At 40.8% G+C, this 24,031-nt stretch overlaps 2 protein-coding genes across 12 annotated transcripts; both read right to left on the bottom strand.

Annotated features, from left to right (window-relative positions):
• Positions 1–264: 264 nt before the first annotated feature.
• LOC105387010 (serine/threonine-protein kinase mig-15) lies at positions 265–22,533 on the bottom strand. 11 transcript variants are annotated; one of them, XM_048626040.1, is made up of 22 exons: positions 22,235–22,533; positions 21,967–22,032; positions 21,252–21,459; positions 20,970–21,146; positions 20,645–20,876; positions 20,431–20,559; positions 19,753–19,980; positions 18,367–18,434; positions 17,711–17,795; positions 16,509–16,629; positions 15,843–15,863; positions 15,378–15,471; positions 14,822–14,954; positions 14,162–14,291; positions 13,174–14,052; positions 12,119–12,235; positions 9,711–10,086; positions 7,426–7,646; positions 6,920–7,110; positions 2,395–2,521; positions 1,888–2,016; positions 265–1,395 (listed from the first exon to the last, which is right to left on the bottom strand). In XM_048626040.1, exons 1-22 carry the CDS (start codon positions 22,298–22,300, stop codon positions 1,132–1,134), a joined length of 4,062 nt encoding a protein of 1,353 aa, XP_048481997.1. In that variant the 5' UTR covers positions 22,301–22,533; the 3' UTR covers positions 265–1,131. The 11 variants fall into 11 exon arrangements, with proteins under 11 accessions (XP_048481997.1, XP_048481996.1, XP_048482001.1 ...); XM_048626039.1 differs by having other exon boundaries at positions 1,888–2,022; positions 22,235–22,532; XM_048626044.1 differs by having other exon boundaries at positions 265–1,380; positions 22,235–22,532.
• LOC125489636 lies at positions 3,957–6,328 on the bottom strand. The gene is made up of 2 exons (XM_048626050.1): positions 4,476–6,328; positions 3,957–4,213 (listed from the first exon to the last, which is right to left on the bottom strand). The coding sequence occupies exons 1-2, from the start codon at positions 5,560–5,562 to the stop codon at positions 3,972–3,974; spliced, it is 1,329 nt and encodes a 442-aa protein (XP_048482007.1). The 5' UTR covers positions 5,563–6,328; the 3' UTR covers positions 3,957–3,971.
• Positions 22,534–24,031: the final 1,498 nt, after the last annotated feature.

Here is a 24,031-nt window from a genome sequence, read left to right as displayed (position 1 = left end):
TTCTTTTTCTTTATCTAAGATTATTTATACCGTGTTGGGTATTCTGCGATTCATGTAACTTGGCCAAAAGTTATGACAGACATAGTTAATAGCAGCTAATAAGACGAAAATTGAAATGTTACCTTCGATTCAGTCACTGTCTCAGTAAATAGAACAAGTTACGTTAAAAAAATGAATTAAACGCATGCTGTTATGGGAAAAGATAAGGTATTTTTACAATATTACATCTAGGTAGGGGACAGTATCCAAAATAATAAACATAAGTTGTGACTTTCGTATTTTATTGTGGGCTAAGGGTATTTTCAAATAAAAAATTACTGAATATAGATATTTTCAATATGCACAATAATAACTTTATACATGTAAATAATATCGTACATAGCAAAATAAATAATAAATAGTTCAAAACTTTAGGATTTATCCTATAAAATGTAGTTTGGTGTGATAATATGTTACAAGTGTTTTGACTTTATTTATACCAAAAAGCATGAAAAGAATACCATTGTAGACCAATGATACTTTTACATAACTTACATTGTGGTTTCTATTTAATATTATAATAACTCTCTGACGTCATGGCAATGTTTTTGTTAACATAATTACTACAATTATATGTAATATAAATTGCATCACCAATTAAATTATCACCCAACTAGCTTAACTATTATAAAACAATATAATATGGCATATATGATTTGATAACTGATTCGAATTAAATTTTCTTTTAGAAATAAACGCTGCAACACATTATAAAACCTAAATAAAGCATTAACTTACTTACGAATAATAATTGTCAATATCAAAACATTTTAGTATATCCTATAGGTTATTGCTTAATTAATAATAATATACTTTCCTCAGTAGCTCGTAATGAAATTACACAGTACAAAATGCCACATGGAATACAAAGGTAAAGGGCCCTATTTACTCGAACTCAAGTCGTATATAATAATAATTTGTGGATTGTCTTTTGAGCACTCCGTTGAGATAATCGCTAACAATCTCAGGTCACTATCACAAGTCATATAATTGCAAATAGACAAAGCACTCGTTCGACTTGTAACGTGTAAATCTATTGGCATTGCATGTACACTATGGATACAGTAGTCGGGGTGGGCGGTGGCCGGGCGGCTACCAGTTGGCCATGCCGGGCTTGTTGAGGGTCATGAAGTAGATCTGGCAGGAGGAACCTCCCTTGGCCGAGGAGAAGAACACCTTGTCGTTGCGCTCGCAGAGGAATTTGAGCCGCTGCGCCTTCTTGTGCATGAACACGCCGTCCAGGTGGCCGCTCTCCACGGAGCGGATCTCGATGGCCTTGTTGCCCCAGCCCATGATCTGCCCCGTGCCGATGTACGCCACCGACGTCGGCATCTCGCCCCACTGGAAGGTTACAAACTGTTACTGGTGAGCTTTAGGTGAATGTGAGGATGATAGTTAGCAGAGTTAGCAGATAGGAAAGTTTAAAAAGGAGCAATGTTTGATGATAGATGGAGTAAAGAGGCAGGCCAAGTCGAAAATAATCTAATATTTATATCAAATCAACCATAGGCATACGTGGCATGAGTCGAGACTAGGAGGGCTAGCACGGGGCGCAATAAAGACGTAACAAAAGTTTTGCATTGCTCTTACTCACAAGTCACAAAGCGCAGCCTCAAGAGCGAGCGCGACGGAGAACTTTGTCTTAAATGCGCCCCATGCTAGCCCTTTAGGTTTAGATAAGAGGCCTCCTAGCTTGAAAAGACAGCATGCATAATAAATTTGTAAAGTATGTAAAGATTAGTTGAAAAATAAGCGTGCAATCACAGACAAACCAAGAAACTTTGCGAGTCATCAGAAAATGTAGTTCTATTATAAACAATGAATTTGAATTGTTGTATCTATGTGTACCTGCAGCACGATGTTCTTGCTGACGCGGCCGTACGTGTTGACGTAGACGCCCTCGTTGTCGTAGCAGAGCAGCAGCTGCATGCCGCTGGAGTTGGGCAGCGGCACGATGCAGTGCGGCACGATGGCGCCCTGCGTCTACACGGAAACAGTTATCATCATGGCATCTGGATACCGCGTGGCGATTCGCCAGAGGGGTTACGGTTTTCGTAAGCTAGAAAATGCAATTTAGAAACACCAATAGGTGGGAATCGAAGCCAGTACAATTATATTACATGTTCCCTTCTGGCGAATTCAGATAATCGGTCTAGAATTTGACTCGGAAGACATGGGTGATATGGTCATAAATGTGGCACACACATGAGTATTACATATTGACAGATGGCGCCCTCTGCATTACCCCTATAGCATAGCATAGATAAATAATTCTGGTTGGTTTTAAGTATTTTTTACATTAAATTATAGTTTGCATGCCATTTTAATCATAAAAGAAAGTACTTAAATACTCACATGCTTTGGAATATAAATGTCGTAGACGGTGGCGGTGTCGAGATCCACGGCGTGGAAGCCGTCCGCCGAGCCATAGATCACTTTCAGTCTTGTACCCTCTTCTATAGTTAGATCAACTAGTAGAGGCCTGCGAAAGGTAAGGTAGGGTAAAAAATAATAATAGTGTAAATATGTATAAATCTAACGTAATATAGAGTATGGCAGTAAATCCTGTAGTCCCGCTGTCCCCGTAATTCTTGTCCCCGTTAAGCGGGGACAACGGTACTTTCAGAAAATAAATAAAATCAGGCCCGTTGTCCCCGTTGGACGTGAGCTCCTCAACGGGGACAGCGGCACTTAATAAAAAAATAAAAAATCAGACCCGTTGTCCCCGTTCTCAAAATAAACTTTAAAAAACACATGTATATTTTTTATTTCATGAATTTTATATAATAAACACGCACTCACGCCTTGTACTAATATACTCCCTTGCGGGGTAGGCAGAGGTGCGTTGCTGCACCCACTTTTCGCCAGAGCGTTATGTTAGTCCCAATGTAATAGGGGGCGGGCCTATTGCCATTTTACGGGCACATCCAAGACCCGAGAACAAATATCTGTGTTTAAACAAATATCTGCCCCAGCCGGGAATCGAACCCGGGACCATCGGCTCAGTAGTCAGAGTCACTAACCACTACGCCATTCGATCGTCTTTTTATAATATCTTCACATCAAATCGCTTTTTTAGCTTAGATCAAGTCATAACTAACCTGGATGATAATTTGGCAAATTTGATGAACGTGTAAATTTTAAAGGATGCGCTAACGGCACGACGAAATACTGCCGCGAAACAAAAGCACAGATAAAAAAAACACACACTCACGCCTTGTACTAATGTACTCCCTTGCGGGGTAGGCAGAGGTGCATTGCTGCACCCACTTTTCGCCAGAGTGTTATGTTATACTCATCACAATATAAGAAGTCCGTTTGGACAGCTGTCATTGTGACGCCATTAGGGATGTGACAAAACGAATCGTTAACCTGAAAATCCGATTCTCGAATCGAAAATCGATTCTAAATGGTCTGATGAATTTAAACAAAAGTAACAATTGATACTTTTAATCATTTATTTATCATTTTCTATATACATTATTAGTAGGTATAACATGTTTTGAATTAAAAACGTTTCCTGTTTATAAAATTATAATTTACTCGCAGTAGGCCATCAATAAATTACTTTAGTTGGACCTACCTACCTCTTTTAATTACCTGCCAGTAGGGACGGTAGGTAAAACAGTAGGGAACGCGTCACACCCTTGGGAAGTAGCATTACCTAACGTTTTGAGATGACTGACTGAACTTTTCTTATCAGATGCATAAATTACAATACAACATAATGGTCAAGGTTAGGCTGGCCTGCATGCATTGTTATCGATAACCCGTTTATTTCAGGTAAGAGCTAAAACAATGAGAAGGGTTAACTACCTGTCACTGCTATTGAGGTCAAATTTGGGCTAGTTATTCTATTTTTGGCTAGTTATACCTTTTTATGAAATGAGTATTGCAGCAGAATTAAAACAAACAGATTAATAAATAAATATTTATTCACTTTCGTCAGAAGCATAATCCGTTGAACTATCGTCGCCTGTGTATATAATTATTTCGTTATCAATCATATTGTCAATATTGATGTCCCTATCAAAATCAGCCTTTATTAAATTTTTCGTTCTTTGCACTACCTTTGCCCAGTCTTCTTTTGTGATTTTTGCACAAGCTTCCTTCAATAAACCCATCATTTTCTTGGTGGAGAACGGTCGCTCTGTATTTTTTCGTGCTGCGTAGCCTGTCAAAAGATTAAATTCATATGGTTATTCAGTAAAGATGCCTTGTTATGCATAGTATGCCAGGTAACGTAAAAAAATAGTAGGTAAGTACATTTTCTGAATTGTTGTCACCCCACTATAATAAACAACCCTGAGCAAAATGAATCTACTATACCATGGCCTCTCTAAAATACTGAATGAATTTTCTCCAACTGGCTTTCACTGCTCAATAAATAAGTAATAATAATAAGTCTACATAAAAGAATTAATTAGAAAACTAACCTTTAACTTGAGCCCAAATTAACTCGATTGCGTTGTATTGACAATGGTACGGCGGTGTCCGGATGACGGTATGTCCATGCTCTTGTGCAAGTTCGTCAATTTCATATCTCGGTGTTGTTGGTTTATTTTCTCTCACCAATTGTAATAACTCGGCCTTTAAACTGTTCAGGTCGGCTTCGATGCCATGTCTTTCCAACCATGCCACTATATCTGCCTTTTTGTTTGCCTGAGTGGGTGGCTTATCAATGTGTATCGAATGGTACGGTGCGTTATCCATAATTATGATAGATTTATGGGGGAGGTTAGGAAGTAAACTTGTTGCAAACCACTCTTTAAATTTAACAGCGTCCATTTCCTCATGGTATTCCTTTGTGCTCTTTGACTCAAATGCAAGCAAAGCATTGTCCACAAAACCTCCCCCAGCTGATCCAGCATGGCAAATTATCAGTCGTCCACCTTTTCCCATCGGCACATTAGAACATGATGCCTTTGTGTCATCAGTCCATGATTGTGGCACTGTATGGTTGGAATTCAACCATGTCTCATCGATGAAAACTACGTTATCCCAATCAGTTATCTTATTCATTTTTTTCAAAAATGAAACTCTTAGCAGTACTAAATCATACCTCTCCATAATTATCTTTCGTTGGTCACTCTTTTTATATTCGAATCCAATTTGTTTCATAACTGTGACTAGAGATGTAGCACTGCCAGTAAACAAGCCAGCTTCTTTCAGTGATACCAAGAGTTTGCTCACAGTAGGGTATTCCTTTCTTGAATAATATCCATAAATATGGTTCCGAATTGCATCTGCATCAAATGAGTCGATACCTGTCACTGGCTTGCTTTTCTTCCGCTTTTTAGGAGTACGTAAAACATTGTCTTCACTGCCGGAAGGCCCATACTTTTCCTTTAAGACTTTCCGTATAGTTTTCGTACCGATCCCAAGCGCATCTATGATGCGATCATGTACTTGAGCTACCGGTACTAAAGGTCCACCATTCAGCGATTCCCGTTCAAAATAATCGTGCAACTTCACAATCAACTCACGCGATTGGCTTTGAATAGTACGGCCTCTTTTCGACATTTTGAAAAGAAGTTCACACACCACAATCGGCACAAACTGCAGAAAAGTCCGAATCACAGTGCTCAATCAAAGTCCAGAAAACAGTAGCCAAGGTCAACGTGATAGTAAGAGAAACAGTCCAAAATCAAAACAAAGTCACAAAAAAAATACCGAACCGCACTGTTAACTTCCAAAATGGTGAATGAAATGGATCCAACAGGAACGCGGACTAAATAGAAAGGCTAATTAATTAATAGTGTTGCCATAAAAAAAAAGTTACCTGTGAGTGCAAAAAAAATATTCCATTATACTTTTTGTAGTAAAGATCGACTAAATTCAATGCATTATGAATGATTGTTTAGGGAGAAAGATGTAGTAAACGATTCTTTAAATTTGTTTGCGACGTCAATCGGATATTATTTTATGCTCTTCCATTCGATTCGATTCGATTTTTTACGGACTTAGATAAAATCGGTAAAAATTTACGATTAATCAGGTACAGCACTAGTGTTTAAAAAAAAAAAGGCTGAGAACCTAACTTTTTTTGATACGTTTCGAGGCAATTCAAAATACATTTTAATTAGGAATTTACTTGAACAAAAAAATAAAAGGAGACATATTCTTACATATAATATAACGCTCGAAAAAGAAATGTGATTTTGTAATCCAAAAAGAGAAGTATTGATTTTAAAATGTTTCGTTCATCTCAAACGTAAAGTTTTTTGGTTACATTCTATTAAAATGATGATCTGTCCAAACGGACTTCTTATATTGTGATGAGTGTAGTCCCAATGTAATAGGGGGCTATATATCTGTGTTTAAACAAATATCTGCCCCAGCCAGGAATCGAACCCGGGACCTTCGGCTCAGTAGTCAGGGTACTCACTGGTCACTAACCACTACGCCATTCGGTCGTCTAAGATAAGTTTTATTTTATTTTGTCCTTTTCACGAAAAGGACAAAATAAAACACGCTAATAGAATTCGGAAGGGACAACGAAACGTAAAATTTTGACGGCCCGTTGTCCCCGTTAACTATTGCCCGCAAAGGGGACAACGGAACGAAAATATAATGACGTCCCGTTGTCCCCGTAACGGGGACACAGTTACGGGGACAACGGGACTACAGGCAGTAAATAAGTGTGAGACAGTGCATATTTTGCAAGGCATCCATTTGCTATAAGCGACGTTCATCAATGCAACGAAGATGTCTCTTCTTTACTCTTTTTGTTCCCATGCAAATGCAAGGCTGCACAAATTGGAATGATAAAAGATTTTACAATGCCGAATAAAATTTCCCGGGTCAAAGCGGTCAGTCGGGTCAAGCTCAATAAAAGATTAGCCCAGCACCAGACCACCACCAAAAACGCGTGACCCACCTGTGCTGCAGCTCGCCAAAGCTCTTGAAGGCCATGAACTTGTGGTAGGGCTTGGGCGCCCACGCGTAGATCTCGATGGAGTCCTTGAGCGCGATCACCAGGAACTTGATCCGCTCGTACTTCACGATGCGGAAGTGCACCGCGCCCTGCAGCTCGCCCACGTTGATCCAGCCGTTGCGCCGCTCCACTTGCTGCAAGGGGGAAAACACAAAGTTAGAATATGTCCCACTAACAGAGGTAATTAGTGCTAATGTCTTGTCTAGGTTTCCCTGTAAATTGCCTCGTTAAATAAATTATATTAGTCAGCATAACACTAGAAGATGAGGCGCTATATGCATCCTACTCATCGTTTCCAATTCGATATTATGTGCTGAGCAATCATTGCCAGTGGCGGTTTGGATCTCATATTAATTTTGACTATGTTACGAGTCATTATCATTGCCTTGGATCGAGGAAGATAAATCAGAATGCCCACACACAGAAAGGAACATAACGTGTGTACTCACGTCACTAAGCCCATCAGTGCGCAGGATCTTAGACTTGAGCCAGCTGAGGTAGTACACCCGGACCCTGTTCTTCTTGCCGGAGACGGTGACGAGGATGTTCTGCCCCTCCAGCACCTCCATCTGCTGGAAGCGGCGGCGCGAGATCAGCTGGTACACCTTGCCCTGCCCGGAGCGGTCCAGCAGCATCAGACCGTTTTCTGTGCCGATCAGCAGGTTCACTCCTGTGTAGGAATAGTTTGTTGGATTAGGTTTAAGTTTTGTTATTCGATGGAATTGTTTTTGGTGATTACGAATTCATGGGTGCTTGAAAGGAGCCTCCTCGAGTGATATAACAACTATACCGGCGCACCATGGCGCGTTACATACGCTACAGCTGGATGTTAAGAAGAAGAACCAATTCATGGAGCGGCGATAGCTCAATCGGATAACTCTCCCATTTCTTCGGAGATCCAAATTCATACTCATCTCTATACATTACATAAACATTGCCCAGATATGAGTCGCCTGGTGATAAAAAAGCACAGAACAAAACAAGAAGACGAGACATTCGCATTGATACCTTACCTGGCATTCAGCCAGGCTTAAAATTGCGAGACATAGCGCTCGGTATCAGGTATATAATAAACTACCGACTGACTTAAAACAAATTGACGAAATAAAAAAAAATCAAAATTCCTTGCGTATCTTCTTGTTGAAAAATTGTTTCTACACTGTTGACGATTTTATTAATTTTAGAAATGTGCATGCCATTTTATTGTAATATAAATATAAAATTTTGTTGTAATTTGCAATTAGGTATATTTAATTATTATTAACTATAGTCAATTTATTATTGTTCCAATTTGTTTTTTTTATGCATGTTATATTAGGTCCTTACATATGAAATTGGCGTTTTGTCGTACTGGCCACTTTGATCTCAAATATTACCTTTATGGTAAGGAAATCCAAATTCAAATTCATACAGCTATTTACTCATGCATTTGTGTTTCAAACCCCCTAATTCATTTGTTTTTTCTTCTTTTGTTTTTTTCTTTGTGTCACTCTGTTTACAAAATGGAAAACTTGAAATATCGCGTTATTTACGAGTATGAGTTCCACCGTGGCACCAGTGCTGCAGAAACGGCTCGAAGGATTAATGATGTGTATGGTGACGGTGTCGCAAAAGAAAACACAGTGCGTTTTTGGTTCCAACGTTTTTGTTCTGGAAATTTCGACCTGCAGAACAAGCCTCGTGGACGGCCGGAGACCAAAGTTGATAATGAAGAATTGAAGGCTATTGTGGAAGCGGATCCATCGCAAACCACGTCCGAGTTAGCTGCAGGCTCCGGTGTTAGTGATAAAACTATTCTAATCCACTTGAAACAAATTGGGAAGGTGAAAAAGCTTGAAAGGTGGGTACCTCATGAATTGAGTGAAGCAAACCGACAAACGCGCGTCGACTGCTGCGTTACGTTACTCAACCGGCACAATAATGAAGGAATTTTAAATCGAATCATTACCTGTGATGAAAAGTGGATCCTCTACGATAATCGGAAGCGCTCATCGCAATGGCTGAACCCTGGCGAACCAGCCAAATCCTGCCCTAAGCGAAAATTGACTAAAAAAAAGTTGCTTGTAAGTGTTTGGAGTAGTAGTGAACGACACCGGCACTAGTCCAGCCGGTGTCGTTCACTACAGCTTTCTTAAATCTGGCCAGACGATTACGGTAGATATCTATTGTCAGCAACTGCAAACCACGATGGAAAAGCTAGCTGCTAAACAACCGAGGCTGGTCAATCGCTCTAGGCCACTGCTGCTTCAGGACAACGCTAGACCACACACTGCACATCAGACGGCTACCAAATTAGAGGAGCTTCAATTAGAATGTCTTAGACATCCACCGTACTCTCCGGACCTTGCTCCAACAGATTACCATTTTTTTCGCAATTTGGATAACTGCTTGCAAGGAAAAAAATTCAACTCCGATGGGGCAGTCCAAATCGCCTTCAAAGATTTTATTGATTCCCGCCCGAATGGTTTTTTTAGTAAGGGGATCAATGAACTACCTATGAGATGGCAAAAGTGCATACATAGCAATGGTACATACTTTGATTAATTTAATATATTTCATTAAAAAAAAAAAAGACTTTATGTTCCTCCTATAGAAAACGCCAATTTCATATGTAAGGACCTAATATTATATTTTTATCTATAGTAAATTCAAATACAATGTAATTTTGTGAATGAATAAATGAAATGAAATGACATAACCATCGTTAAAAAAATCCAATAAAGTGCACACTAACCCCAAAGCGCGGCGCACAGGATCTCCGAGTTGAACCTCTTCTTGTACTTGCGTATCTCGGGCGTGTCGGTGGCGAGGTCGTGGCTCGTCGGCGTCACGTTCACGTTGACGTGGCTCTCGCGCCGCGAGCCGTGCCCCGACCCGCCCGTGCCGGAGCCCGTCGACCCGGCGCCGAACCCGAACGTCAGGAACGACTTCTGCTTCTGTTGCAACGGAAGGAACTGTTGTTGCGAGCCCACGGACGAGTTCGAAGGCGAGTGGGATAACGAAGCTCCGCCCGCGATAAACGATTTCGAGGGCGTGGATTGCACCGAGGCTGGGAGGTGGTGGTGCGCGCCGCCGCCGGCTATCGCTTGCCGGTACTGCAAAGGATAGAGCTGCATGTTAGTTCAATATCTGCTGCAGGGCACACGTGTGAGAGCTAACACGGCTACGCTTCTGAATTATAATTGAAACTATGTTCTACAAAACAAATCAATTTAAAAGAAAAACTTAAAGTTATAAAACGATTTACTGAATTGATATTTTACTGTTGGAACGCCACGAATCAAGGGATACTAATGAAACGATTATTGAATCTTTAAATTTTGTATTATAGTAAAGCGGCCGTTAAATATATGTTTATCCGGCACTGTTGTTAGTCATGTCACTCCACCGCCCAGTAATTAGTTGTAATAAGTATATTGATGGCTATATTAAGTACATACAGACTAAATGATTACAACCATACTTGCTTCAATGATATGATGGCAGGCAATGACTATGTCGGTTCGAACAAGAAAAAGAGACGAGTAATATGCATTCATAAAAATTAAAAACAGACAAAGAGATTGTGCTAATTCGTCAATGTCGATGATTATGACAAGTGAACATGATGTTGTTCGTGGAGTTAATTAAACGTAAGTAAAAGCTGTATTACTCGTTTTAATCAAGTGGTTACAAAATATTAGATAGGTTTCACCTAGTCGTTCCCCAGGCTGTTTTAATATCCCCTGGTTATTAATCCGCTTGCCCCGATCTGTTGCGCTTACGGACGAATTGCTCAAGCTTGCTAACTACACATCTCTACTGAAACTACATTACCGACAAGACAAGCTATTAGCAATTTGTCTCTAAGCGACTCTTGACCTCTCTTCATTAACTGTTATTGAAGCTCCAGCGAGCAGAGTTTATTATAATTGTAAATTACGACTCGAAAACGAGTTACGCGACTGATTGAACATTACCATATAGATGAAGCTTTCTATCAAAATGCAGTGAAGGAAGGAGTGAGGTACAGACGTATACCGACAAACAACATTCTATGGTACCGTACAGAAGCGTGTCATAGGGAGGGTACTCACGGGCGGCGCCGGCGCGGAGACTCCCAGCCGCGTGTAACATTGTCACATTAACACGGAACAATTATTAAATGTCACCACTCGCTCGCAACAAGGCTTTCAACATAATCACGGCTTTGTTGTGAGTACAGAAGCGTTACAGGGACGGTTGTTTGATTAAAAGATAGGTTCTGTATGTTGAAAGCCTCGTTTTAGTTCAGTTAGAAACACATTTGTCATATTGGTAATAGAAGTACCTAAGTACATGGAATTATATTATGTTGTTGGTACTTCATGATTAATTTTAGGCCAACTTGGATTATGGACCTTATGAGATTTAAGTTGTTATTTTCTCCCAGGTTTTGAGTGCCCAAAATGAAATTAGTTGATAAAAATGATGAATTTACCATGACCAGTTCAGTAGTGTGGAGAAACTGAGTCTACACAAATTTACACATGACAATTTACACTTGGAAGGACCAGACAATATGGACAACATAATAATGGCATCTATGGAAAAGCCCAGATCGAAAAGTTATAATTTCTAAAGAAATAATTGACCACGGCCTCTTGGTTGGAATTACTACTTCACTATGACTTCAATCACATAATATCACACAGAATCCACAAAAGGTATAATTACATAGATATTTAGCTGTACAATAGTCTTGTAATGTGTTTGACGTCATGGCTTCATCTTAGAGCCGTAGACGATTGTGACACGATGAAAAATCAAATGGCAGCTGAGGTTCTGTAGCACTGTAGCATAATTTTTCACAGTGAAAGTCGCTTACGAGTTTGGCAATTCATATTTATTCAAGCAGTGTGTTTCATATCTTTAACACTCACATCCCGGCGACCCATTTATACACAAGACCGGACACAATAGATTAATTGTATCTGATTTCCCGTGATGTGACGGGTTAACGTAGTATTAGAAACCCCTTTGTAAATTTTATTGGACTCCTATTTAACCGTTCAACTGCAAGCCACACAACCGTCACTTGTTTTCATCGTGTCACATCACGTCGGCTAGTAGGGTCAGTCAGGGTGAGTGTCATAAGGAGTGAGAGTGTCGCGGAGTCCTCACCTCTTCGCTGGTAGACTTGTCGTGTCGCGGCGGCGTGGTGGGCTGCCCCGCCTGGCTCAGCAGGTCGGGCAGGACGGAGCTGGTGCGAGATCCGCTACCCTCGTTGCTTGGTCGACCCTACAATGCGAGTTGAGAAATTAGTTTAATAGTTGATTGTGGTGTTGAAGTCACACTAGGCTGGTGATATGGTTTGATTTGTAGTTGAGGGCTGATTATAATTTAGGATTCCTCATGGCGGTGTTCAGTGATAATAATTAAGTTTGAAATTATTGTCTTAAGTATGTTTCATAAAAAGTACCGAAAATGCAACAAAATTATTATTAGGTACAAAGGTTTTTAAATTCAAAGATAACGCCCAGTGTGACCAGAAATACATTACTTATAAATTCTTTAAAAATAAAATATAAGTAAATCTGTGAATGTAATCATAACAAAACAGAAGAAGTCGAAAGAGGATACAATGTTATGACAGACGACACAAACACAAACACGGCAGCCAGCATGCAACGGTCAGCGGCGACGATCTTGCGGCTCTCTAGTGACATTCCCTGGTTAACTATTCGTCTCATGGCACTGTGTCGTTTAGTGGCAGGCGAAGTGGCATCGGCAGGGAGACGGTATTCTCGCGAATGTTCTACCACAACCGGTTAGATGTGACGGCATTCAGTGCTGTTACTGTTACTCACTAAGTTAATGTGAAGCGGTCTATGTTTTTGGTTTCGTTGATTTATCAGGAAACTGTTGATGCTATAATTTATAATAAATAATGTTGTAGAATTGCGTTTAAATATTTAAATTCCAGTTAATAATCAAGTCTTGAAGCATACAATGTAATATTTAAATTGACAAACAAAAGCTTCCACCAAAGCCACCATAAATGAACCACTCACTCGATTTGCCCCCCACCATTCCGTTATTAAACTCTCCGTTTTTAGTGAAGCATTTACTAGGGGATCTCAATCATGTAATGTTAGTCGAAGACGTTAGAAAACAAAACCCTCATACCAACAATCCATTAGATATTAATAAAGCCATCCTGTTCTGTAAGCAGTTACCTGATCTAGCGGGAGTACCGCCTCCTGCCCACAACTTGCCAACAACTCATTGTGCCGAATATAATGTGAGTTTCGCCGGAACACTATGTCGGACTCTGTCTTCTCGCGGCGCGGGCGCGGCGCGGCGCCGGCGGTGAGGTCCGGGGAGGGCTCCCCCGCGCCCCCCGCGCGCTCCTCGCTGCTGCGCGAGCCCGCGCTGTCCTGCTTCATGAGCGCCGCCACGCCGCGCAGCGCCTCCAGCGGACTGCTCGCGCCCTTCTTGTCCGACAACTTGCGCTTTATCTCGCCCTGCGCCGACATCTTGAGGCTGTCGTTCATCTTGATGAAGTCGGTGAGTATGGGCTCCCCGGCGGCGGGTGGCTTGATGACCTGCTTGCGCGGGTTGTTGAAGATGCCGCTGGAGCGCTGGCGCGCGGGCGCGGGCTCGTGCTTGGGGAAGTAGATGGCGGAGTGGCGCGAGGCGCGCGGGAACACGTCCGAGTTCTCGCGCCGGAAGCCGCGGAAGAACCGCCCGGGGGACTCGTCCTGCGCCTGCTTGTGCTTCAGGATGTCCGAGAGCTTCTCCTGCGTGCTCTTGGCAGTTTCCGGCGTCTTGTTGAAGAGCTGCTTGTGGCGGGAGGGCGGCGTGGCGAGCGCCCTGTAGCTGGCCCACGCGTCCTCCATCTCGACACGTGACTGTCGCTGCACGGCGGCGCGCCGCGCCTCCTCGCCCCCCGCGCCCGCGCCCGCCGCCGCCCCCTCCTTGGCTGCAGCCTCCTTCGCCGCAGCCTCCTTGGCCTCGGCGGCTCGCGACGGGAAGAACCGCGCAAAGTCCCAGTCCTTCAGCAAGATCGCTTCATCGAGGTCCGACTTTCGCTTATCACTATCCGGATTTTCCTTCTAAGGGCGTACCGAGCGAGCGAAAAACAAAAAATGCATTAAGAGAAACAAAACGGGAGAGTATAAAAGAGAGTGAGTGGGTAGGACAGTTGGTGATGGTGGTACGTACCCGCTTCATGACGAGCGTGCGGTCGGGGTGTGCGTCGTCGTCGTCCGGCGTGGGCGGCAGCGGGCGCGTGGGCGCCGCCGCCGCGTCCTCCGACACCGCCGCCAGCCCGCCCCTGTAGCAGAACTCGGGACTGACCAAGCAACCAACGCAAACGAGGGAGGGATAACGGAACGGGACCAAATAAATTAAAATGGCAAATTAAAATAAAAGGGGGAAAGTAGGAAATTATTTATCAGTTTTTCAGTACAAACAGGGCATTAATGGTCTAATCCTGTAATAATCTGCTAATAGACATAAGCCTCTTCTATATCCTGTACCACACATTAGGCTCTTAAGTGATTCAGGTTCCGGTTTCAAGGAAATAATACAATTTGAGATTAGGTAGGTACTAGACAAAGTCTGATAATTTGGGATTTCAGATCTTGTAGTAGGTACACATGAGGTGTATGTACGAGGAGGATGGCTTAGGGTGACTTTGTGTACATGAAGGAATGCATGTGATGTGAAGGTCTGTAATGTAGCGTGACAGAGTCAGGTTTAGACAGCGTCTCCACTTGTTCAGAGACGCGGCTGCCTCTAGTGGATAAGCGGCTAACGTATTGTCTTGCGTTTGTGTCTTTTGGTACATATGTGTGTGTGTGTGTGTGTGTGTGTACTCACAGCGGCTTGGGCGGGTCGCTGGCGAGCAGCGTGCCGTCGTTGCGCGCGCCGCGCCCCGCGCCCTCCTCGCCCTCCGACTCCGACTCCGAGTCCGAACATGGCGGCTCCGGCACCGCGCGCTCCACCGCCGGCCCTGCAACATCACAGAGGAAAACTCACTATAAGTATAAGCAATAACCATTTTGCAGTGAGTGAGACTATTAGGTTGTTGTATGTCTGTAAAGTAATGGCTGTTAACTAAAACTTTTGTACACTTATATATTTGTGCAATAAAGTATTAAATAAATAATTAAAAAAAAAATCTTTGCCCATCAATATTATTTTCTTCAATTTCATTATTGGAAAACGTTGCACTCAGGGTGCAATTCAGTTTTTGTAGACTTTTAGTGGGGTTGACAGCCATTTGAATCTTTGTTACAGGTTTTCTAGAGCCATGCATTTTTAGATCCCTCAAAGGTGCGGTGAGAGACAACAGTGGAATAAGTCAAGACCGAGCGACACCATTGGTGCACGCTATGAAGCTCGGTCGCTATTCGTCTGCTGTTCTTATGCTCACCTTGTCCATTGGTGGGTGCGCGCGGCGGTCGGTTGGGCGGCTCTCCGGAGACCACGCCCAGCTCGTTGAGTTGCGCCGCCAACTTGTCCAGGTCCTGCACATAGTTGTTACATTACACTCTAGCTCCTGATGTCGTATCATCATCTACATATTAGCGATTCGGGGTATTGCCACCCCGAAAAAATATAATAAATATCGACAAGTGTTAACATTCTTTGGGTTGGCAGTACAGTTCAGAAGCAGCAGTGACTATCTGCATACAAGTTATGTCAGATTCAACAGATAGGCATGTCTGCTAAGAATTGTCCTTCGCTAATGTGAGACGATGGTACTGGTGTGGTACTTTAATAAATATTGGTAGGTACTGAATATTGCGATATGGATCAAACTAAAAACATATTGCGACAGGATTAAATATTATTCTTGTTGAAGCTTGGGCCTAACTAAGTAAGAAGCTTTACAAACCTCGGGTTTTCGCGGCGGAAGCTGCAGTTGCAAATTTCAGGTGCAAATAAAAGACAGCGTGACATGAAAACAAAAAAATACGGGCATCTCAGTAAATAATACGTCATAAGATTACTAGGCTACGGTATCTAAACTACTTGAGGTGCTAATTCACATAAATAATTATCAATATCATGACTATACTTCGTGGAATTGGAATTGTCAAAATATTGTGCAACATAAATACGAATAAGTACGAGTATTGGACATTGGACAGCATCAGTAATCTCAGCATGGGTTTGTCATTTTTACTCTGGCCCAGTAGTACAGGGCTGTCGACTACAGGTACAATAATCTCACTGTGGGTTTGAACACTTCGAACTAACAATTCTCAACATAATTTAGGGCGGCTAACTGTCGGCTACAGTTCACTCGCCATGGGATTGAACTGATTATTCTCAACATAATTAAGGCCGTGTCCCTAGTGGGCAGACTGTAGCAGCGAAACTGAGATAGTCAGCACGCGTAACGCTGCAAACTGCGTACTAAACTAGCAGACTGGTGGACACTCCATTTCAAATATATGGAAGAGCGTACTAAATCGATACGCCGCAAACTCAGTCGGTCGCTGACGGTTTGCCTGCTGGGGACACGGCTTTAGGGTACAGTCGGCTACAGTGCACTCACCATGGGTTTGAACATGTTGTGCGAGCCGCGCTGCGGGGGCTGCGGGCCGGCGGGCGGCGTGCCGTTGTTGGAGCCCGAGCTGTTGGACGAGCCCGACGACTTGGGCGTCGGCGGCAGCGGCCTGCGGGTGGAGGTGCGTGAGTTGAGGATATGAGCTGTGATAATATAGGTTAACATAACCTAATCATAGTCAATGACGGTTTGATGTCAAATGGGCGCTTAAATTTTAGCGAACTAGGGGGTCACTGTAGCTTATGAAAGAATGAGAGTTCTTAAACAATTGGGGGGTTCAATGTAATTCCTGGTGCCAACAAAACCTGACTAAAAATACTCTCGATCAAGTCAAGGCTTAGAATAAAAAGGTTGGCTCGGAGCTACAGATGCAAGTTGGACATATTAGGTATAATTATACATATTATGGCAGAATAAAGGTGTATGTGTGCAATGGACAACATTTCAAAAAACTAAAGCTGCTATAAATCGAAAACCATTTCGAGATTTAGCTCTAAAGGGCACAAAAAAAATGTTTTTGTATTTTTTGGATGTATCATTTTCGAGAAAATCATAAAATAGTAAATAAGTGCTGATGACGTCATGCATCAGGTGCGATGCATTTTGATGATCAAAGCCCATAGATTTAAAAACAAAGTAACTGTCACTTTCATTTTTGATTGACGTTGACGTTTTATCGTGACGTTGTTGTTTATTTGGGTCATTTTCATTAATTCTGTTCTGACACTTTCTGACTATTTTTTTTATTTATTATTAAGAGATGACCTCTATATAATATGTCCCAGAGCATGCCACCGCCTACACAGTTGAAAAAATGCTTCTGCTTATTTTTTTACATGATAAGTACCTACTTTCCATCATCAGAAATATCAATGTCATTTGAAAATGACCCATTTGTTGGTTGGCATGTAAACAAAGTTTAAATGTCACTTGTCAGTGTCATTTATGTTTTTTTCGAGACTCAGGCAATAGACAAAAATAAAAATTGAGTCTAATATGTAACGTCACTTCCGGTTTTTAAATAATTAACTTTAAAGTTAAAAATAACATGCAAAAATTAATGTATATACAAAATAAAAAAAATACGGGTCCACTAATTTTCTATAAACTTTCCGAATAGCTAATAAAAATATAGGGTAAAGAAAATGAAATGTTGTCCATTGCAAGTAATACACGTTACAAGTTTTCACCTGTATCGGTTGGGCTGCTGCGCCTGCGGGTCGGGCACCACGATCAGCCGCTGCGGGATGGACGGCCGCGCCGGCGGGCCCGGCTCTGCAATATACAACATTAATTATTACATGAAAAAAGAGACCACTTACTTATTCATGAAGATTCAGGATGAAATAGACTCAGCCGGGATCTTTTTGAAAAATAATGGATCGTATACAATAAAATCTTCAATCGTTCTCGCCGCTTAAGTTTTAAACTCACATGACCTAGCTATCTCCTTATTGTACAGTTGAGCCAATTTTTTTTATGTGAAAACATAGTAATATGTATGGTTCTATTCTCTGTGGGGGAGTAAGTACCTGCACCTGGCTCTCTCGAATGGAACCTTTGTGCATATCCCCAAGGTCTAAACTGCCTTCCTAAGCTTGGACCATTTCCCCACCACGCTGGTCCACTGCGGGTTGGTGGGTTCACATATCTAGATGTGCTAGATCTAGATATGCAGGTTTCCTCACGATGTTTTCCTTCACCGTAAGAGCGATGGTATACATTGTACTTAAGTTAAAAGAACTCATTGGTACATGTCAGCGCCGGGATCGAACCCGCATCTCTTGCGTGAGAAGCGGGCGCTTACCCGACTGAGCTACCACCGCTCTCAAGTATGGTTCTTTACCTGGGATTTCTTCTCTCTCCTCTCGCTTGCTGTTCCTCTTTGGCGGCGGCTGCGGCTGCTCGGCAGTTCTGAATGTTTACAATACATCATTAATATTGAAAACATAATGTTAAACGATGGGCTAACATAATATACACGAGAGCTCAGTGCATTGGTGCCACTCTTCCAAGGCAATGTATTGCGTCTGTCTTGCGTTCCCAACATAAAAAAACATAATATCTCTTCAGAGGCATTTTTCCAAAAAGTCAAAATACTAATATGATCAGCTAGGTAATGCCTATTTGGAGAACCAAGAAACAATAATATAATGCCTACAATTTAGATGTTAACTTGCAAAAAGGCCAAAACTGGCTTTTTCGACCAAAATCTAAAATAAATTCTAAATTCTGGGTATTTATTTCTTACTGCTAGGTTCTAAAAAAAGGCCTTATCTTGATGAACATTTATGTATTTTTACTTTTTGTAAAATCGATTTTGAAGAGAAGTTATGATTTTTTTTGTAGAGGGGCATGTCAGTCACGAAAGCAGTTGCGGTTACAGTGTAGATAGATTCAATTTGTTTGTTATTGTTATTATAAAGAAACCGACATTATTCGGCAGAAACGCTTCACAAGAAGATAACAGAGAGGATGTAGCCGCGTGAGTCATTATCGTTCGCGTGAACTGGTTATGGGTAATACAAAAAATGCAGTGGTGGCTTACTATTTACCTAGACCTAGGTTCAACTACTGCGGTCGTTTTTGCATGCATAAGTTCACACCTGTAATCCCTCTATTATATTGGTAACAACACAACACAATGAAAAGTGGGTGCATAAATGTACCAATACAAGATGCCAATGTAACCTACATAAACTGAACATGTGTCGCGAATCGAAAGTTTTATGATTATTAGACAGATAAAATTGATCAATGCTTGTGGCAGTCTCAGTACAGACATATTTACTCGTTACTTGGATGACTAGTCAATTAATTACGCAGGAAGTGGCCACTTCGGAAGGAAGGCCTTGAATCCACTTCATTGACTCATAAGTAATCAGGAAAATAAGTACATCTGATTGATGAAAAAAGTAATTATGTATAATCATTGTGTTTTTTCACTTATGATTATAAAAAAAACCCTCAAAAGTATCACAGCATTGATTAAAATTTGCATCAGGAAATTTGGCAACCACTGACTAAACTTTACCCAAACAAAAGAAAAAAGAACACAACCATCTGATTCATTCGGCGAACTGGCTAATTGCAAAAATGAATAAAAAACAAAAGCTAGCAGTGTCACTGACCTGCCTTCCTGAATCTTCTGGAAGAAAACAAAAGCTAGCAGTGACACTGTACTGCTCCCTGAATCTTGTGGAAGAAAACAAAAGCTATCGCTGTGACTGACCTGCCCTCCTGGATCTTCTGGAAGTTCCTGCGCAGCGTGTCGCCGCCCTGGCTGGCGGCGTTGTGCACGATGGACGAGGGCTCGCCCGCCACCGCGCTGTCCTCCTCCTCGCCCTCCGACCCCGAGTACTTGTAGTCCTCGCGGACTGAGTTCTCCTGCTTCCTCTTCTTGCACCGGTCTATGTGGTCCTTGAGCTGTATCCGAACTTGACGCTCTGTTGGCTGGTCTCTGCAATGGTGTTTAATAATTATAATGTATGTGGGGACATCTCACACACGGCCATCCCATCCCAAGCTAGGTAGAGCCTGTAATGTGGATATTGGACAGCCAATATATCTACACAGATATGTATATACATATTGGATGTTGGTTTTAGTTCATGTAGAAGCTGTGATACAATTTTAGTGAAGGTGGGCTGTCGAACTTGGAATAAATTGGTTGTAGTTTGGGGAATCACCATGCTGTCTAGATGAGTGACAGTTTAGTTATATGAGTTGAAATACCAACCTAGAAAAGAAACTAACAGTCCCATAGGTCATATTACGTAATGTAAAGTAAGTATGGGTATGTATTGTGACCTAAGACTGTTGTGCTTGTTGCCACAGCATAAAGATGCATGTTTAAGATAACATGTTACTGTATAATGTGTTATTTGTAAGTACTGAATAGGTACATTACCTTATGAATGGATGCTTCAGGAGCTGTTCTGTGTATGGTCTCTGGTGATAGTCTTTCACAAGAACAGTTTCAATAAAACTATGAAATTTCTTTGCCCATTTCTTTGACTTTAAACGGGGTGGAGGATTTCTGCAAGACAATTTACAAATGTTAGAAAATACTCTACACAATATAAGTATATCATAGTTTTTATACAATATTTTTAGATGCATACCTTGGTATAAGAAACAATGCTCTCATTGGGTGAAGGTCACACAGGGGCGGCTGACTCTCGGCCATCTCCAGTGCAGTGATACCGAGAGACCAAAGGTCAGAGCGATTGTCATATGTTGCATCAGGATTCTCATCACAGGCAATCACCTCTGGAGCCATCCAGTAGGGTGTGCCAATGAATGTGTTCCTTCTACCAATTGTGCGATCCAGTTGTGCTGATACACCAAAATCCACTAAAACAACATTCAAAAATGTTAGTAAATTAGATAACAGTATGCAACAATATTAATTTGATATGCTTGTTTACAATGTTCATTTGATATTACCAAGCTTGACTTCGGCATTATCTGTAAGTAGCACATTCTGTCCTTTGATATCCCGGTGAATGACTTTGTTGGTGTGTAAATAGCTGAGGCCCCTCAGTATTTCTCTGCAGATGTAGGATATCCACTCCTCTTTGAGTGATTGTCCTTTGGTTGACTTTACCAAATCTGTTACTGATCCTGTAAATTAATTGAGTTAAATAATTATTTCCTTCTAGGTATATAAAAGGATGTTTTTTAATCCAAAAAATAATTATATTTGTGTTCATTCATAGTGTTACAAACCTGCACCACAGTACTCCATAACCAACCATAGTTGGTCATCTTTCCCGGGAGGGCTTTTCTTGATGAAAGCTCCATAGTATGTGGCAATGTTGCGGTGGTTGGAGTACTTTTTAAGAACATTGATTTCAAGTTTGATTTCCTCCTCCTCATCTTCGGTGACATCCATCACCTTGATGGCGGCAAGCTGGCCAGTCTTGGTGTGGCGACCCTTGAAATTGGTTTAAAACATTCATAAACTGGTCTAGAGTCTACCAAAATAAATGTATCTAGGTAAAAGTGCTGCTAAGTGTGAATAAATTACATGGTCAATGTGGTTTAAGAAAGTGAGCAGAATATGCTGAGATATGAACCAAACAGAAGTTCAAATGAGGTCATCTTTATAATTATAATAAATTAGAAATTAAACAAAACATTAATTGCATTTGGAGCAATTACAGTTAAGACAATCTGCTATCATTCTAAATAGAGCACTACTTGTGTAGACCACTCCCTTTGTACCTTGTTAAGGGCAGACAGACTATAATCAAATTAAGTTCATTGACACCAATAAGTACTCTTTAGGGCCTGTGTCAATAAACATGGAACACATGTTATACATGGCTATAAATTACACTCTACAGACTTCCTGCAATTTTGCTCACATTTTAGTAGTAAATTATAGTGGTGACAAACAATAGATACTAGAAAAAATACAAACAAAAAATAAACACCCTACCTTGTACACTTGGCCATAAGTGCCATTTCCGACAACTTCTATGAGCTCAAATATCCCAGCTGGATCCTGAAAGAGAGCGAAACCCAAAAAGTTAGTAAGAAAGTAATAGTGGCCCTCCTTGTTCTGTAATCTTCGAAGTTAATATTTTTTGACGCCCCGTGGGATCATTGCCCTAAGCAATGAGTAATAGCACCCAAGGACAGAGGCGTCTCAGAGCAAGGAACCCAGGATACACTTCAACACATACGTGCAAAACTACGTTACTTGCCTTCAGAGCACTCAGGTCGATGTCATCCAATGAGCAATTCACAGACGGAGCCAGTTGATGCGCCATTTTGAGTATTATCACACACGAAGACAAAGCACGAGAATTCACTTCAATGTAAAGAAACCTACAAAGATCCTTTCACTCATGACATTCGACATGTGTAAAATCACGCACTTTATATTATTTTGTTAATTTATATAAAAAACTCATTGTTTACAATTTTTAATTTACAAAATTACAACAAATACATTAATGTCGCGTACACACCCGGCTGCAGTGTGGCCAGGTTTTCCTGAAAATTTTCACCACTTTTCAAGGTTTATCTTGTCTATGGGTAATTGTGTGTTCCAGTTAACTGTATTTGTAACAAATATAAAAATTAGATCTCAAACAATAACTTATGAAACAACAAAAATAAAGTTTACGTTACCATAAAACCCTTCTATCATAACGAACCACATAAAAACCATTTTTATTAGCGATTAAACGAGTGACTTTTTTCAGTAAAAATAAATAAAAAAAATTATTTAAAATTTCTGATTTTGAGAATTATTCTAAACTAGGACGCACAAAAAAATGTTGCCATATATAAAAAATATATACGAAACATTGCATTTTTTTATTCACACCATCATTCTAGGAAAACTACCCAAGCAACTTTATTAACATCACCGTTAAACAATTTCATATACATCAAAATTCCTAATTACATCCACGAACAAATCTATGTAATGAAAGAAGATTTAAAATTCTCACTCGACTGACTCACAAAATTATGTTTAACAATAGATGGCGCTAATCTTCATAATATTTTCATCGAAGATAATGGTGATCCCTCTGTAAGCAGGGATGCTGAAGGTGAAAATTTACCTGAAACACATATAAGTTAGGTACTAACGGTGACTGCCAGGTGCTACAGATGAGTATAGTTATTTGTAAACCACGAGTCATTAAGTTCCAATTTCTCCATTCTCGGTTAGAGCATAACCAGGGAGTAGTGGTTAACTTTAGACACATCTGTCATGAATTTTAGATGGAGATGACGTTTAATTTATAAATCAATCTGTCGGTCATCTAACCGACAGGTATTGATTTATGCTCTAACCGAGAATGGAGAAATTGGCACTAAGTACTCGTATAACTTCCCGAGATCTATTCCTTATAGCCGTAACTAACTATTTCCATGGAGGACCTCAACATTTTTGATAGTTGGAAACCGGAACCAACGTGGGTACACCCGAGTCCGTATGAAACCAACTCATCAGGATAGCGAATTAGGTGAATAGTGAGGCAGTTAAGTACTCGGATCAAAATTGCCCTACTGGAGTTAAAGGAACAACAATCAATAATAATAAGAAGTCATAACAGTCCACTAACTAGTCACGTACCTACTTAAAACTCGCTTTAGGGAATTTAATAAACTATTAACTTAACTTAGGAAGTAGGTATAATTGGAGTACCTACTGCATAGCTACTACCCGCAACAGTTCACTTGAGACAGGTGTAGAACGATTCAGTATAAATTCCACTTGAAAACAAAAGCGAATGATTTTCCGCTACGAAAATAACCAAATACTTATTCAAAATATTAACATTATGTCAATTATATCGTGGTCAATATTTTTGCGAATCTAAACGATCCCTATTTCATAAAAATAGGCGACGAACTTATTTACTTGCGAACGCGTTGAATTCTTTTGTATAGGAGTTAATTAATATTAGGTTTTTGCACTTTGAAAAACTTCAAATTTATTTTGTTTATATTGAATTTGTTATTAATATTGTTTAGTAATTGCT

This window comes from Plutella xylostella, chromosome 15, assembly GCF_932276165.1.
Source record: "Plutella xylostella chromosome 15, ilPluXylo3.1, whole genome shotgun sequence".
In the NCBI taxonomy this organism is placed as follows: domain Eukaryota; kingdom Metazoa; phylum Arthropoda; class Insecta; order Lepidoptera; family Plutellidae; genus Plutella; species Plutella xylostella.
This window is presented reverse-complemented; position numbering and strand designations above follow the sequence as displayed.

Bases quoted from the DNA above. Each gene is read 5' to 3' on its own strand.
- LOC125489636 (XM_048626050.1), bottom strand. From the start codon at position 5,562: ATGTCGAAAAGAGGCCGTACTATTCAAAGCCAATCGCGTGAGTTGATT. The intron at 4,214-4,475 runs GTTAGTTTTCTA...ATCTTTTGACAG, and splicing joins AATTTGGGCTCAAGTTAAAG to GCTACGCAGCACGAAAAAAT.
- LOC105387010 (XM_048626039.1), bottom strand. From the start codon at position 22,300: ATGGCGCATCAACTGGCTCCGTCTGTGAATTGCTCATTGGATGACATC. The intron at 17,796-18,366 runs GTAAAGAACCAT...TGTATATTGCAG, and splicing joins GGAGAGAGAAGAAATCCCAG to AGCCGGGCCCGCCGGCGCGG. The intron at 14,955-15,377 runs GTGAGCATAAGA...GTGATGTTGCAG, and splicing joins CGCACCCACCAATGGACAAG to GGCCGGCGGTGGAGCGCGCG.